Source organism: Emys orbicularis, chromosome 9 (assembly GCF_028017835.1).
Source record: "Emys orbicularis isolate rEmyOrb1 chromosome 9, rEmyOrb1.hap1, whole genome shotgun sequence".
In the NCBI taxonomy this organism is placed as follows: Eukaryota; Metazoa; Chordata; order Testudines; family Emydidae; genus Emys; species Emys orbicularis.
Genome location: NC_088691.1, coordinates 76624850 through 76639993, shown reverse-complemented (window position 1 = coordinate 76639993; position 15144 = coordinate 76624850). Strand labels below are relative to the sequence as shown.

Here is a 15144-nt window from a genome sequence, read left to right as displayed (position 1 = left end):
TTAACATCACACAAGGATGTACTGATTGTGCTAAGAGCTGCTTCCTCTCTTTGCAGGGACCTTTGTCGCCAGAATAAAGCATGTGACTATTACTTCAGCATAGATGCGGATGTTGTGCTGACAAACCCGAAGACTTTAAGACTTCTGATAGAGCAAAACAGGTTCAGTATATCTTTGTCTTACAGACTGAGGATCTTCATTTTTCCTAGTCTGGAAGTACTCTCCAGGATCCCCTTTTACTTGTCCCTTCTATGGCATTGCATTATTGTAAGAGAAGTTTGGCACAGTTCCATCTGGAGCTTATCAGCATTCTACTCTACTTGAGGAAGCATCAGGTGATCATGTTACTGCAAACTGTGCTGCCAATAGACCACTAAGCCATTCCAATGGCAAACATTTTTAACTCTGTAATTAATCTTGGCTGCTTGTTTGTAAAAAACCCGCTTTAAAGAAATGCTGAGTTCTGGGAGGGAAATAATCAGACCTAATTATTTGGTTAATGGAAATGCTTTCTCACTTGAAAATGTTGAAGTGAAAAAGGTAGATGAACTGAGCATGCTCGCTGGATTGGGCCCTGCAGGCCAATTAGGTGGAGGAATCACTCTGGGGCTTAGGGGTCTGCATGCCCAGAGTGAGGATGCAATGTGCATGTACAGAGGCAGAAACATGGGCACCTAGGCAACTTTTACTACAAAAAATGTAGGTGTCAAGCAAGTTTTGGCACCTACAAGGTTCAGCAGCAACTAGATGGGGGTTTTCTGAATCCCAGTGGGGCCTGATTCTGAAATTTTAGGAATTTTAGGAAAGTCCTGTTGTGAATCTAGCCCATGTCGACCAGGAAGATATACTGATTATCACTCTTTATACTAAGCATGGCAGCTAATCATTCGCAAAATGTTTTGCATAGAAGAATATGCACAAACAGCAATTCCCAATCTGAACATCCAAGAATCTAAATCATTCTGAAGACAGCTGTGTGGTGTCATTGCTTTCTGTTACAGGAAGCAGGATTTCCAAGACTGATTGATCAGAAATTGTATGATTCAAGCATTAAAAAAAGCCCACTTGTTTCAGTCTTAGTATTTGGAGTTTTAAAAAAGAGATTTATTCTTGGAGATGATGGAACATCATTGTTTTTGCTCTCATGAGCTGTTTCTCATTGTTAAATAATTTCTCAAGATACAAGACAAACTAAACTTTGACATCTGATACTTATAGAAATAAAACTTGTTAGCTTTTCACAATTTCCAGAAAAGATCCAATATTGACTACTATTCGCGGCTCATATTGGTTTTTTTCCTACTTCTCTTGCTTTACTCATGAAAATCCATGAATTCCCATGTGAGTAAAGTAGGCAGGATTTGGCTCTGAGTGGTAATGCCAGGCTTTTCAGGTGGGTCAGACAAAGAGGCAGAGTATTAATTTCATCAGCATATGTTGGAAACTTGTATTTACCTAATGACAAGGACTGAGTTGTAGATAAAGGCCTAGCTGGCATGTCATTTTGATTATATTATTTCTTTGCTGAAATCGCTTGTTTTTGTAAAAGAGAAGTTTAGGACCCAGTATACTGCAGACAGAAGTAGCACAAGTTTCACAAAACAGGCCTACCTGGGACAGCACTTATAAAAGAAGTTCCATTTATTTTGCTACCATTTCTAGCCACCTCATATTTCCCTTCTCACCTCTGTTTTCAATGTCTGCTGAGTTATTTTTCCATTTGGAATAATTTCCATAATCAAAGTCCTCGACTTTTGTATTGTTGTTGTTGCCTCTGCTACAAATCCTTAGCTAAGTTTAGTTAAAAGATTACCATTTGTGCTACTTCTGCCTGCAGAAAGAGGACAAGAGTATTTTCCTTTGCCTGAAAACTCCATGATTTATAGGGATCCTGGGCATGGCAGCTGAATTCCTGTCTGTTGCTCTCACCTTTGGGTGGGTGGAGGTTTGGAAACTGGCAGTTAATGGAAAATATTTCCCGTCAGCTCAAGTGTAGAACGGCTGCTTCTAGATTTGATGATTTGATGGTCCTTCAATTCTGATGCTCTGTCAAAGTGCAGAAGTGAGAGGCGCCATCGATACCCAGCAGACGTTCACATGCAGCCTTACAACTGTTTTAATGCTAGCAGAATCAAAGTTCATGTTTATTTTCTTACTGAATATTTTGTTTTTACAGAAAGATAATTGCCCCACTTGTAACTCGCCATGGGAAGCTATGGTCCAACTTTTGGGGTGCTTTGAGCCCTGATGGCTATTATGCTCGCTCAGAAGATTATGTGGATATTGTCCAAGGGAACAGAGTGTAAGTTACCTTAAGATAATCACGAACAACAGATGTCATTGTACAGTAGTTAGTGACATATTCTTTCCTTGCCCAGCAAATACCTATATTTTCCATGAAAAGAGAGAGAATTTCTGAACAGTTAATGTCGGTTACGTTGATGAATTTCTTCAATAATCTGGGATTACTTTCTGTTTCTGCAACCTGGAATAGAAAGGCACAGTGCCCAGCACAATGAGGTCCTAGGTACTATCCCAGCACACACATTTAATAAGTGATGTTCATCCGTACTGACTATGATTATGCTATGAAAATGAACTGTAATTAATTGCAAAAACTGAAGGAGTTATACTGTTAATCTGCCACTGTGAATTTATGCCAAAAAATAATCTAGTGACACTTCATCAAATGTGTAACAAGTAAAGTATTTTCCCATCTCTTCTGGACAAGCATAGTATTTAATCAGCAGCTGAAATTAAGATTAATAACCATTTTTGTTACAGCAATATTTGTTCCATTATATGCTGTCTGCTTTCCATCCTTAGAACAGCCCAAAAATGTTAGACTGAAGTCCAAGCAGATGAGAAATACTTTCATTTCACATACAGTAACTTTTCCCCCAAATGAATGTACTTTAAACTACTTGAGGCCTGAGTCTCATGTGTGCCAATGCCCCTTTACTTGGCCCAGACAATTCAAAAAGGTCTTATTGGCCTGATACTCCTTTAGGCTTATGTACTGATTTTATAGATCTGCCTCTGGGAAACAGAAAACTTAGAGAGTAGTGCATTGTCCTATGGAGAGGCCTATTTGTTGATATTGGCTCAACTGAATTAAACTTGTGGCCTGTTGCGTTCACTGGTATCAGTGTAAATAGGTCAGTTGGTCTATGAGAAGCTACGGTTGGGTGTTGGAGAAAACTATTAAACAGATTTTATGTTTAAACTATCTCACTGAGTAGCTTAATGCTATAATATAAAGGAATTTCGTTGATAGCCTTGACCTAGTCTGAAAAAGGATGTGTTTATATATTTAAAACCCACTTTAGAGAATTTGGTGGAATTACATTCTTCATGATAAAAGCTCATAAAATTTGTATTACTGCTTATACTCCCTTCAAGTCCAGCTGTAGTTTTTCAGCTATCTTGGGAACCTTACATCATTGCCTTGAACTTTGCCTGGTCTTTTCAGTAAATAATAAACTCATGATGTTCAAATTGTAAAATATGCAACACATTCCAGTTTTCATAGTCTTAAATCTTTCCCCCTGGACTTCTTTTACAGAGGAGTCTGGAATATCCCTTATATGGCTAATATATACTTAATTAAAGGACAGACTCTCAGATCAGAGATGAGAGAGAGAAACTATTTTGTTCGTGATAAGTTGGATCCTGATATGGCACTCTGCAGGAATGCCAGGGAAATGGTAAGGTGGATGGATGGATGGCTTGCTTTTAAATAGCACATGCAGGGTTTTTTTTAACATGCCTGCTACATATGTATGTATGTAAGATTGAATTGTGTTCACTTCTTTCTAATTAAAAGTACTAGCCAATTTTTTGTGGGACACTGGCATTTTTTTTTTTTTTTTTTTTTTTTATAATAATTGAAAAGAATACAGTGGAAGCATTCGGCTTTGCTCAAGACCAGTGGACTGGTGCACTGACAGCACATTGCTTTCTATTTAAATACAGTTAAAATTCATAGGTACTGCAAATTACCTTGCTTGTTGCCACAATTGTTTAACATGAAGGAGGACTCAGTGGCCGCCTTGTTAATATATCCGCTATCATTGAATATCTCCATTTGTCTTGAAATGTCTTTAATTAATCTACACAATTTGGAACTTATAACAAGTTAGGTGGAACACTTTGTTTTGTATTTAAATGAGAATACTTAAAGTTGATGATTGAAGCTGTCAATATACAAATCTTATTTTAAGCCGTTTTCAGAATGGTGATACTCTTATTAAAGGGTGTTATACTATTTAGTGCTATTTGTATTATGCTGTCGGTAATATGAAGACTGATTTATATTAGGAGTATAAATATGCAAAACCATATTTGTACTGATATTTACACTAGTTTCAGAACAGAAACAAATAAGAGGTAAACTACAGCTATTTCCAGACAGTATAGCATTGAAAAAAAACTTGCTGAATTGAACAAGAAAAGTTGGCAAGTATAATTTTTTTTATTCCCTCCATAACAAGGCATGATTTCATTTGTTTGTACTCATTCTACAGAACAGCCCAATCAACATACTCTTGTTTTCAACCTTCTAAGCAGCAGTTATTGCAATCTGTGCTTACCATGTGCTCGTGTTAAACTAATCTGACTCTGTGGCTCATCAGAGAATTGCCTTCTCTCTTTCTCTTTCTCAACCTGTGCTATGAGACCGTCTGGTACGTGCTTGTTTTTGTATTGCAGCAGATAAGAAGGGGCTGGTGGATACAGCTATAACATGTACGTAGGAGCTTTGCTTGGAGATGCATGCTGCCCGTAAAAGCTATTTTGGAATATCAGCTTTTGACTGAAGGCTGTTATTTACCTAATGTAACTGTGGAAACCTAAAACCTAATACATCTCTGACAGAGAGAGAGAGACCATGTATCGGTCAACTGATGTGATGCTTCTCCTTCATTTTAGAGTTTACAAAGGGAAAAAGGCTCCCCTTCTTCGGAAACATTCCATATGCTCAGACCCCCAAAGGTGTTGCTTTTTTTTTATTCATTAGTTGTTACTATTATGCAGTATCATTCTATCACAGGAAAATCCTTCCCCTTTCTCCACTTACCTTGTAAAATGTTGCTATACCTTTCTCTTTAGTCTTAAGTTACATTTTCAAAAGCAACTGCTAATGTTGGGTGCCCAATCAAGACATCTTAAGGAGCCTTGATTTTTCACAGTGAGGGCTCTTAATGCTCTGAAAATCAGGTTCCTTTTAAGATGTCTGAATTTGGGCACCCAAAAATCAAGACAACCAATATCACTAGTCATTTTTTGAGGATTTAGGCCATTACAGGTTAATTATTGGCATTATTAGTGCAATAAAATTGGTTAAACAATTCAAAATCTCTCTGAATACTACTCAAAATCACAAAAAAAGATAAAGTGCAAAGTTTCTCTGGCCTGTCTAGCCTGTCTTATTTGTAAAGTCTTCGTTCAGTTTTGCTATAGCTTGTGTTTGTGCGGTCATTGGGCAAAATGCTGCAGTGCTTACTCCCATGAATAGTTCTATTGCTAGCCCCACATGTGAGAAGGGCTGCAGAACTGGTCTCAACGTGTCCATTACATCAAGGTCATGTTTCAGGAAAAGGAAGCAAGCACATGTTACAATAGTGTGTTACAATCACATGGGTGGTGGACGCACTTAAAAAGTTCCTTCTGGTTCTAGAGATACTAGCAGTATTTCCTCATTTCAAAAATACAGAATCATTCTAAAGCCAGAATAAACGTGTTTACCCCCTCACTCAAAGGGCTTGATTGACATTTGTGTTTCTCCATATTTATGCTGATGTAAGTCTATTGAAATTAGAGTTACACCGAATAAAACTGGAGCAACAACATGGTGAATCAGGCCCAGGGTATATTGTAGGAAAGTGTTGTGATAAGCATTGGTTAGCCACTTTTGCCAGACCCTCCTTATTTTCCCTGCTGCAGCTATTTAGTGTGTTGATAAGAGCCAAGAACTGAGCACATGTTTAGCACGTTTAACCATGCTGGCAATTTAACACTTTTTCAGACCTAAAACTGAGGTCCAGATACAAGCAAACAAGTGGGAATGGCTCTGTGTTGTGCAAATCTCAAATGGGGAAAACTTTGTAAAATGTGGGTTGGGTCTGAAAAACAGTTAAACTAAAAGAAAACCCAATTTCTTTTAAACAAAAATATTTTCTGCTACTAATTCTGATCAAGGGAGCCCTGTTAATATCCTAGCTTTTAGTTATGAAGCAATATAGCAGCACATTTAATTTTTGGTCTTTATCTCACTGAGAGATTCCTTATTCCTCATCATAATTCTAACATGCATTGTATTTTCAGATATATTTTTATTTCAGGTCAATTCACCAAAAGGATTACTTAATAGTAAATGTTCTGAAGCAGTGCAGAACTTACATGTTTGGTGTTCTGACAGTACTTAAACTTTTTTTCTAATGGTTCATTTATTTCAGATAGAATCCCCAGCCCCAGACTTTGTTGTCAGTTTAATTTGTATGAGAGGGTTCTGTTTGAAAACAGGTATTTCAAGAGGGTTGAACATTTTAATATATGGTCTTTCTAGGCTTACTGAAGAAAAAAACAAAAAATATTAAATTTGTTTTTCTTTTCCAACTGAATGTTTGCACCATTACAAAACATTTGTTGCCTTAATTTGATTAGAAAACAAATGATACCAAATGTGTCATTTTTAATGTGGCTCATAGTAAAAATACATGTTTAGGAATCAGTAATACAGGCTGTGATCAGAAACAGTCCCGTGAAAGTTTAAAGATTTCCTTAAAAAACAAATCCAGAGGTAGTTAAAATGTGTGTGTGTGTGAGATAAATATATAGATAAAATATAAATTATATATACCATATTTTAGCTACGTGTCTGTGTTTTGGGGATATATATATATATATATATAAGACAGACAGACAGACACGTAGCTGAAATATATGTAGCTATATAAAATTTTAAAAGCCGAATATCATCCTTACTGTTAATCAGTGTTGCTAACATAATTTTTCTTCTTTGTTTGATACAGGGTGTCTTTATGTACATTACCAACAGACATGACTTTGGGAGACTTATTTCAACTGCCAACTACAATACCTCCCACTACAACAATGATCTCTGGCAGATTTTTGAAAATCCTGTGGTATATATCACATTATGCATGAAACTGTTAACAGGTTTATAATTTTCCATATGGTCATATAATGATTTCTAACTTATGGTTAATATATATTGGAAAATATTAAAATATACGAAGAGGCACACACATCATAATAAATTCAGTGTCAGCATTTTATATAAAATATGGCTCATAATCTGGAAAAAGAAATGCATGCCTGAGTCAAAAATGGGCCTATAAATCCCAAAATGTTTCCTGAGGTAATAGAATCAAGAGTTAATTTACAGAGAGCAGAACATATTTAATTGTTTCTAATGATTTGAATGAAAGACATTAAAGGAATTTGCTGAGTAGTAAAATTCATTTTTAATTTCTATATTTTTTGTTGTACATTTTAAAAAATGAAACAAATGAGCTGTTTAATCTGTTCAAATCATTCTTTTCAGGACTGGAAGGAAACCTATATAAATCCCAACTACTCAAAGATCTTCACTGAAAATCTAGTGGAACAGGTTAGTATTAATACTATTAAAATGAGAGAGACACAAACAAATGTTTATCTAAGTTTTTGCTTCAGTGAGCTGGCATAGAATAAATGCTTCAACTGTCATATCACATTGAGCTGTGATCGTGTTAGATCTCCGCGTTTATATGCACCTAAAACAAAATGGAAGTGAGCACCTCACAAAATTAGAGATTTTGAGGAATGGCCACAGAACTGAATTTTGCATTGTGGAACTTTCTCTACTGCTAAGCTTCAGAAGGTTCATCCTTTTCAATAGTTGGATGGGAGATGTCCAAGGAAAACTGAGGTGCATCAAGAAGTGGTCAGAATTCATTAGGTAGGAGGCACTCCTTCCTCTGAGTGGCTACTGAGTCAGTACCCACATGATGCTAAGTGCTGTTGGAAGGACTGTTTTCTGAGTGAGACTTACAACTGATGTGAAGAGCACTTGAGATCAAGAGAGATTCCCATGGAACTTTCTGCAAGAGGAAGAGTGTCAATCCCAATGTTCTGATGAAATTTCACTTTCTGTTCCACCCCTTTATTTAAATTCCCCCAGTTGTTTCAATTGGAAAATGTATTCTTTATTCCCTTTTTTGTAACAAATAGATCCCACTGTGCAGTGATTTTAGTGCCAAATGCTTAGCATTTGCATCTCAGAATTGTTTGATCCTTGTATTTAGTCTGCTTAAAAAAACAAAACAGAAACCCTGTAGATTTCTTAGGGCTGTATAAATGTCAAGTTGTTTCACATGCACTTGTAGTGACCTTATACACATTATTTTTAAAATAAAGATTACTTTACCAGACAACAGTGAAAATGTCCAAGTAGCTTCTATGGTGGCAGAACTGATTATGATGTACACTTTGTCTTTTATTCCCTGAGAAGTTGACACTAATCACTAGGTTGGTGCTGGAGATGAAATCTTGGCCCTATTGATGTCAATAGCAAAACTCCCATTAATTTCAGTGAGGCCAGGATTTTACCATAGAAGTTGATAATGGGCAATGTTTGGGTTGATTTTCTGCATTGCAGATGTTTGGCACATGGAATTCTATTTAATGACTATGTGTCAGAGGGTTTTTATGAGTGCATGGGTAGATAGGGCAGGCTTTTCAAAAGTGCTCAGCATTGGCCTAGCTCTAGACTAATTGAAGTCAGTGGGAGTTAGTACTGAGTGCTTTCGACAAGTCCACCCTCAATATACACTTGCAAATTGTAAAGAGCTAGCAGTGCCATGCCTAGCTATTTTGGTGCCCTACACAGCCCCCCTGTGGGGGCCCCAGGCCTCCGCATGGGGGGCTGGCCACTTCCTGTGGGAAGTGAAGTGACCCTGCCCCCACCTGCTCTGCTCCCCTGATCGGAGGCTGAAATAGAGAAAGAACAAATTAAAAATTATTTAGACAAGTTAAATGGCTTCAGGTCACCAGGGCCTGATGAAATACATCCTAGAATACTCAATATCATTGAGAAGAGATCTGAGCCATTAGCAGTTATCTTCAAAAAGTCATGGAAGATGGGAGAGATTCCAGAGGACTGGAAAAGGGGCAAATACAGTGCCAATCTATAAAAGAGAAATAAGGACAACCTGGGGAATTACACACCAGTCAGCTTAACTTTAGTACCTGGAAAGATAATGGAGCAAATAATTAAGCAATCAATTTGCAAACACCCAGAAGATAATAAGCTGGTAAATTACAGTCAGCATGGATTTGTCAAGCACAAATCCTGTCAAACTAACCTAATAGCTTTCTTTGACAGGGTATCAAGCCTTCTGAGTAGAGGGAAGCAGTAGATGTGGTATATCTTGACTTTAGTAAGGCTTTTGGTATGGTCTCGCATGACCTCCTAAACAAACTAGGTAAATACAACCTGGATGGAGTTATAAGGTGGGTGCATAACTGGTTGGAAAACCATTCTCAGAGAGTAGTTATCCGTGGTGCACAGTCAAGATGGAAAGGCATATCAAGTGGGGTCCCGCAGGGATCAGTTCTGGGTCTGGTTCAGTTCAATATCTTTATCAGTGATTTAGATAATGGCATAGAGAGTACACTTGTAAAGTTTTTCATATGATACCAAGCGGGGGGGTGGGGTGGGGGGTTGCAAGTGCTTTGGAGGACAGGATTAAACTTCAAAATGATTTGGACAAACTGGAGAAATGGTGTGAAGTAAATAGGATGAAATTCAATAAGGGCAAATGCAAAGTAGCTCCACTTAGGAAGGAACAATCAATTCCATACACACAAAACAGGAAATGACTGCCTAGAAAGGAGTACTGCAGAAAAGGATCTAGGGGGTTATAGTGGATCACAGGCTAAATATGAGTCAACAATGTAACACTGTTGCGTTTTTGTTTGTTTGTTTTTGCAAACATCATTGTGGGATGTATAATCAGGAGTGTTGTAAGCAAGACACAAGAAGTATATTAGCCAGGATGGGTAAGGAATGGTGTCCCTAGCCTCTGTTTGTCAGAGGGTGGAGATGGATGGCAGGAGAGAGATCATTTGATCATTACCTGTTAGGTTCACTCCCTCTGGGGCACCTGGCATTGGCCACTGTCAGTAGACAGGATACTGGGCTGGATGGACCTTTCGTCTGACCCAGTATGACTGTTATGTTCTTTTATAGCCATGCCCCGATGTGTATTGGTTTCCCATATTTTCGGAGACTGCCTGTGATGAACTGGTAGAGGAAATGGAACATTATGGACAATGGTCTGGAGGAAAACATCGTGTAAGTGTCATCTCTTGTAAACAAAACTGATACTTGTTTTCTAGCAGGCCTTCATGTACTTTAATGTTTTAAATAAATGCCTCATTAGAAAGTGCACTGGAAGGCGTAGTCTGCAACTACTGAAAACTTAGTTAAAAATGATACTTTTATTGCCTTTGTTTTAATTCTGTATGTCTGCAGTTTTCAAATAAATTAAAACCTGTATTATATAAGTACTGAAAAAACCCACATTTTGAGGCCCTTCTGGTTTTTAGGATAGTCGTATATCTGGAGGTTATGAAAATGTCCCAACTGATGATATTCACATGAAGCAAATCGGGCTGGATGGTGAATGGCTACATTTCATTAGAGAGTTCATTGCACCAGTAACACTAAAAGTCTTTGCTGGCTATTATACAAAGGTAAACTTTTAAAATTATTATTGGTGAATAGTTGAGCTGAGTGGTTAATTTGCAGGGAATGATTTATTAGATTAATCCCAGAATCTTCTTGCTCATGGCATATTTTAGAGGAGGCTACACTTTTCTCAGTTTTATTTATTATATATTTTTAAAAATGTGTTGCTTTGTGTGTTGATTGAAAGTATTCCAGACTTGAGCTGTGTTGCTTCAGTTGTGATAGGTAAGATAAATCCTATGTTGTTGTAACTGTTTCGGACTTGAAGCACAAACATTTGCCAGTGAGTAGTTTTTAAAATTCAGCTCCTGTGAATAAGAACATATTTGATTTCGAAATTCGCACACTGATGAGAAATCCTTTGGATTACTACACCTTTATTTCAGGGACATGCCATGCTGAATTTTGTCGTAAAATACACTACAGACAGACAGCGTTCCCTCAGACCTCATCATGACTCCTCTACGTTTACCATCAACATTGCTCTCAACAAAGTAGGAAAAGATTTTCAGGTACGCAATAGTCATTTCACTAAATATTGCTGCTCTTCAATTTATCTAAATCATTTCCATGCTTGGGTCCAAATAGACATGGTTAGGACCCTGTGTAAGAGGAAAAGACATGCAGCACACATAGCAATGTGTTGCTGAGATAAACCGTTTGCTGCTGCCCTATTAATTGATGTCAGTGGAACGACCCGTGGAGGATGGTGGTAATCAACTTAATGGTGGTAGAATCTGGCCTGGATCATATTAACTCATCCACAAGTAGAACAACTTGTTCTGTTTTGCCCACCTGTGCACTGCCCACCATGCAGTGCATTCGCCATTCCTATACTAAATTATTTAGATTATTTTCAAAACTGCTACCTTGCCGAATGATGCTTCGGCTCTAGACCCCGATAAAGGAAAGCACTTGATCATGGGCTAACATGCTGTCCTAAAGAGAGCAGCTGTCCTGAATCAAAGCCTAGAAAAGATGATTAGCTAGTCTTTCATCTGCAGTAATGTTACTGAATGGCTGATTGGTTGAAAACAAATATACCACTAAGACTGTTCAAAGGAGCTGCTCTGCAGTGTTTACCAAAATAAAAGGGACTGAAATCCCTACTACCATGTGGTGTTGCCACATGTACTGCTGCAAAGGAAACATTACTTAAGAAGTACTCCTTACTAGTAAGGAAAAGCTCTTGTTTGTAAATGCAATTATAACCCAAACTAAGACATCTGTCTTCTGATTTTTGCAACAGGGAGGTGGATGTAAATTTATTAGGTACAACTGTTCCATTGAGTCACCCAGGAAAGGATGGAGCTTCATGCATCCAGGAAGACTCACTCATTTACATGAAGGACTTCCCATTTTAAATGGAACAAGATACATTGCAGTATCGTTTATCGATCCCTAACTTTATTTTCCTGCTTCTTCAAAACCAGTGGTTGGTTCTTTGACATAAACTCTTATTTATAGTTTTCCTCCCAGAAGATGGTGATAAAAGAAACTTTAAATTACTTCCTCTAGGCAGCAGCTTTACTTTGAGCTAAGAGATTGAAAAAACAACTTTAAAAAATGTTCGACACTTCCAAATGTCTGCTCTGAGCCTTAAGTCAAAGTAAAAATGTTCTTATTTTTGTACTCTGCTGTCTTGAAGGGTGGGGTGGGGAGGGAAAATAGAAATGCATTTTAAAATGAATCATTTTTGTTCTGTTATGAAAAATTCCTAGATACAAAATTATCTCCAAATCTTGTGGTTTTTATTCAGTAAAATTATGCAGATAAAGTTGTGTGTTGTGCATATTTTATAACTACCAATAGAAGAACCACACCTAGAATTAGCATCAAGTGAATCCCATAGCCTAGCAGAATTGCACACAAATTTTGGCTTTAAGCAAAAGCATATTTTGTGTGCTGATGTGCACTTCAGCAACACCCCAGTAAAACTTTTTAAAAATGTTTAGTTTATATTAAATATCAACATCTATATCCTCATAAAGAAAATATGCATTGCAGAGTTTGAGGAATAGATTGAATAAGTTAGATTTAAAAAAAAAAAAAAAGGCTTTATCAAGAACTACAAGTATGTGTTTTAAAGAAGAACTTGTCCCATTAAGGTTACTTCTCTTTACCAAGTGTTCTTCAATTAAAATGAGCTATTTTTGTAATGTATAGTTGCACCAGGTTGATACTGGAAATTAAATCCTATTTTCAGAACACTGGTAAATTTTAAGATCAGGATGTTTTGTAAACACAATTTTCTGTTATTTAAAATTACTTGAATTTTGTATCAGGAAAATGAAATTGGTGAAGTCCTTTCTTTTAAACCTAAGAGGTTTGACTTACCATTTATTTTAAAGGAATCAGTTTTAAATATTCCTACTGTATCTACTGTTTGTAATTTAAAGAAACTTGAAGCAAACGCTAAACCAAGGAACCTAAGATGCCAGAATGAACGTATTTAAAAACTTGTGAAAAATAAAAGGTAATTTAAAATTAATGCAACAGTTTTTATTGTTTGTCTTAGTGAAGATGGCAATATATCCCAAACTGTTATCTTTAAAATGTAGTGTATTTAACAATTTTAAAAGGAACAATTGTGTATCATGGTGAGCATGATCAAATTTATGTTGGCAAAAAATTTTTTTTAAATATTCTGAGTAGTCACCGCTAGCTACCTGTTGCTATTGAATAATGTCTGTCATTAATTGGAGTCTCAATCATTATCAAGGTGGGCAAAGTTTTAAGAGCTTCAGCAGCAGTGTGTGTGTTTGCTGCCTGTTCTAATAATCCTTTTTGGCAAGCAGAGTATTGTGGTGATCGAAGCAGCAACCTTTTCCCCAGTATACTGACTGATGCTGTATTGAAGAGAATTCACTACCAGTACTGTATGTCGGTCTGAGTGGTTTTAAGACGAGTTTATTTTTTTCTGAGTTGTCGTTTCCCATATTTATATTCTTAATTTTTCTCCATTTCAAGCAGATGCTTACAGATTTCAGAAATGCACCAGCACATTGAGTTTCCTGACATGAATAAATTCCAATTTTGCAGATACCTTTGCCTGAGTAAGCTGCTTTGACTGGGTGTAGACTGCACTTAGGCAAATGATAAAATTCAGAAAACCTTCAGGACTCTACGGCATGAAAGCTGCCTTTGTTAACCACCTTTTTTCTGTGTTTGCCTATGGTCTGTTAGGATGGCATGGAAAACAGACTGGGTCAGTTTAACATAGGTCAGTGTAATAAAGCTTTCTTTATAAAGAGATACTTGAAAACAGGACAAGGGATGAGATTTTTGGAGATCATTCTGCATAATTTTTGCTTCTACATTCTAGATTTTGTTTCACTGATTTACTCTGTTTTGATTCTTATTTGTTTGAAGACTTGGATTATTAAACTTCTAGATTTTCATTCATTTACTCTTTCAGCTGTGAGCTCTTTCAATGAGCTAGACACATTTACCTCGTTCAGACTCGCATTACTAGAGTCCTTACCTTATTAACCAACCATAGGGGTTACTAAATCTCTTTCAGGCTCATAGGAATGTTACAATGTTGAGACAGAGCACTCATTCACTTCTCTGCATTGACCAAATATTGGAAGAATAGGCAAATTCCAATGGGTATTAAAATCTAAAATGCACAAATATTTGGTCTTAACAATGAATTTAGATATGTTTTAGTAAGCTTTAATGTATTGTTAGTAAACTAGCTCATTTGAATTGAATTTTCACCAGTAATACTGTAAAGCAAACCTTGAGAGAGATGTCTGACCCTCCTAATACCAGACTACAGAACTGAGACACAAGATAAGTAACTTGGAGAAAATGCAGCCTAACCTCTGGCAGTATTCATAAGACACTAGGAGTACAAGGACATAAAGGTGGACTCTTTAACTGCAGTAGATGAGACGTTTGCAGATTATCTGATTGGTGTTGCCTACGTTCAAGCCTAGTTCTTCACTAATAAACCAGACATGAATTCTAGATTCAGTGGTAGGAGTGATGGGAGAGAGGGCAATTTGTAATTACTTTTTAACAAAATGACAAGTCTGAGTATGTTTCATCCACTTCACTGGTGTGGGAGCCACTGTGACCCTCCAGCACTACTTTTGGACCAAGTACTGGATAACACTCAGTATATCAATTGACTTTTTTGTAACAAAACAAAAAACATATGTAGCCCTCATTAAAGCCACAATCTATTGTAGCATAGGCTTGTCACTCACTTCATTTTCTTCTGTTGCTGCCATGAGTTGACAGGAATAAGAGCTAAACACAAAGGGAAATGATAGGTTTTCAATAATGTGGAAGCGCTGACCTCATCTCAAGTGTGAATTTTTAGCTCCCCCCTGTTTTATTTTATAGATGGAATATATGTTAATCAAAAGCAGGTCTTA

The 15144-nt window shown here is 37.0% G+C and overlaps 1 protein-coding gene across 1 annotated transcript in view; it reads left to right on the top strand.

Moving 5' to 3' along the window:
- Window positions 1-12161, top strand: part of PLOD2 (procollagen-lysine,2-oxoglutarate 5-dioxygenase 2) — a 49423-nt gene extending 37262 nt beyond the window's left edge. Inside the window, exons 10-19 of the mRNA XM_065410540.1 lie at window positions 57-161; window positions 2177-2302; window positions 3566-3707; window positions 4930-4992; window positions 7032-7145; window positions 7568-7633; window positions 10256-10360; window positions 10615-10761; window positions 11143-11268; window positions 12006-12161. Coding sequence (XP_065266612.1) covers window positions 57-161; window positions 2177-2302; window positions 3566-3707; window positions 4930-4992; window positions 7032-7145; window positions 7568-7633; window positions 10256-10360; window positions 10615-10761; window positions 11143-11268; window positions 12006-12161 — 1150 coding nt within the window. The remainder of the gene's footprint in view (window positions 1-56; window positions 162-2176; window positions 2303-3565; window positions 3708-4929; window positions 4993-7031; window positions 7146-7567; window positions 7634-10255; window positions 10361-10614; window positions 10762-11142; window positions 11269-12005) is intronic.
- Window positions 12162-15144: the final 2983 nt, after the last annotated feature.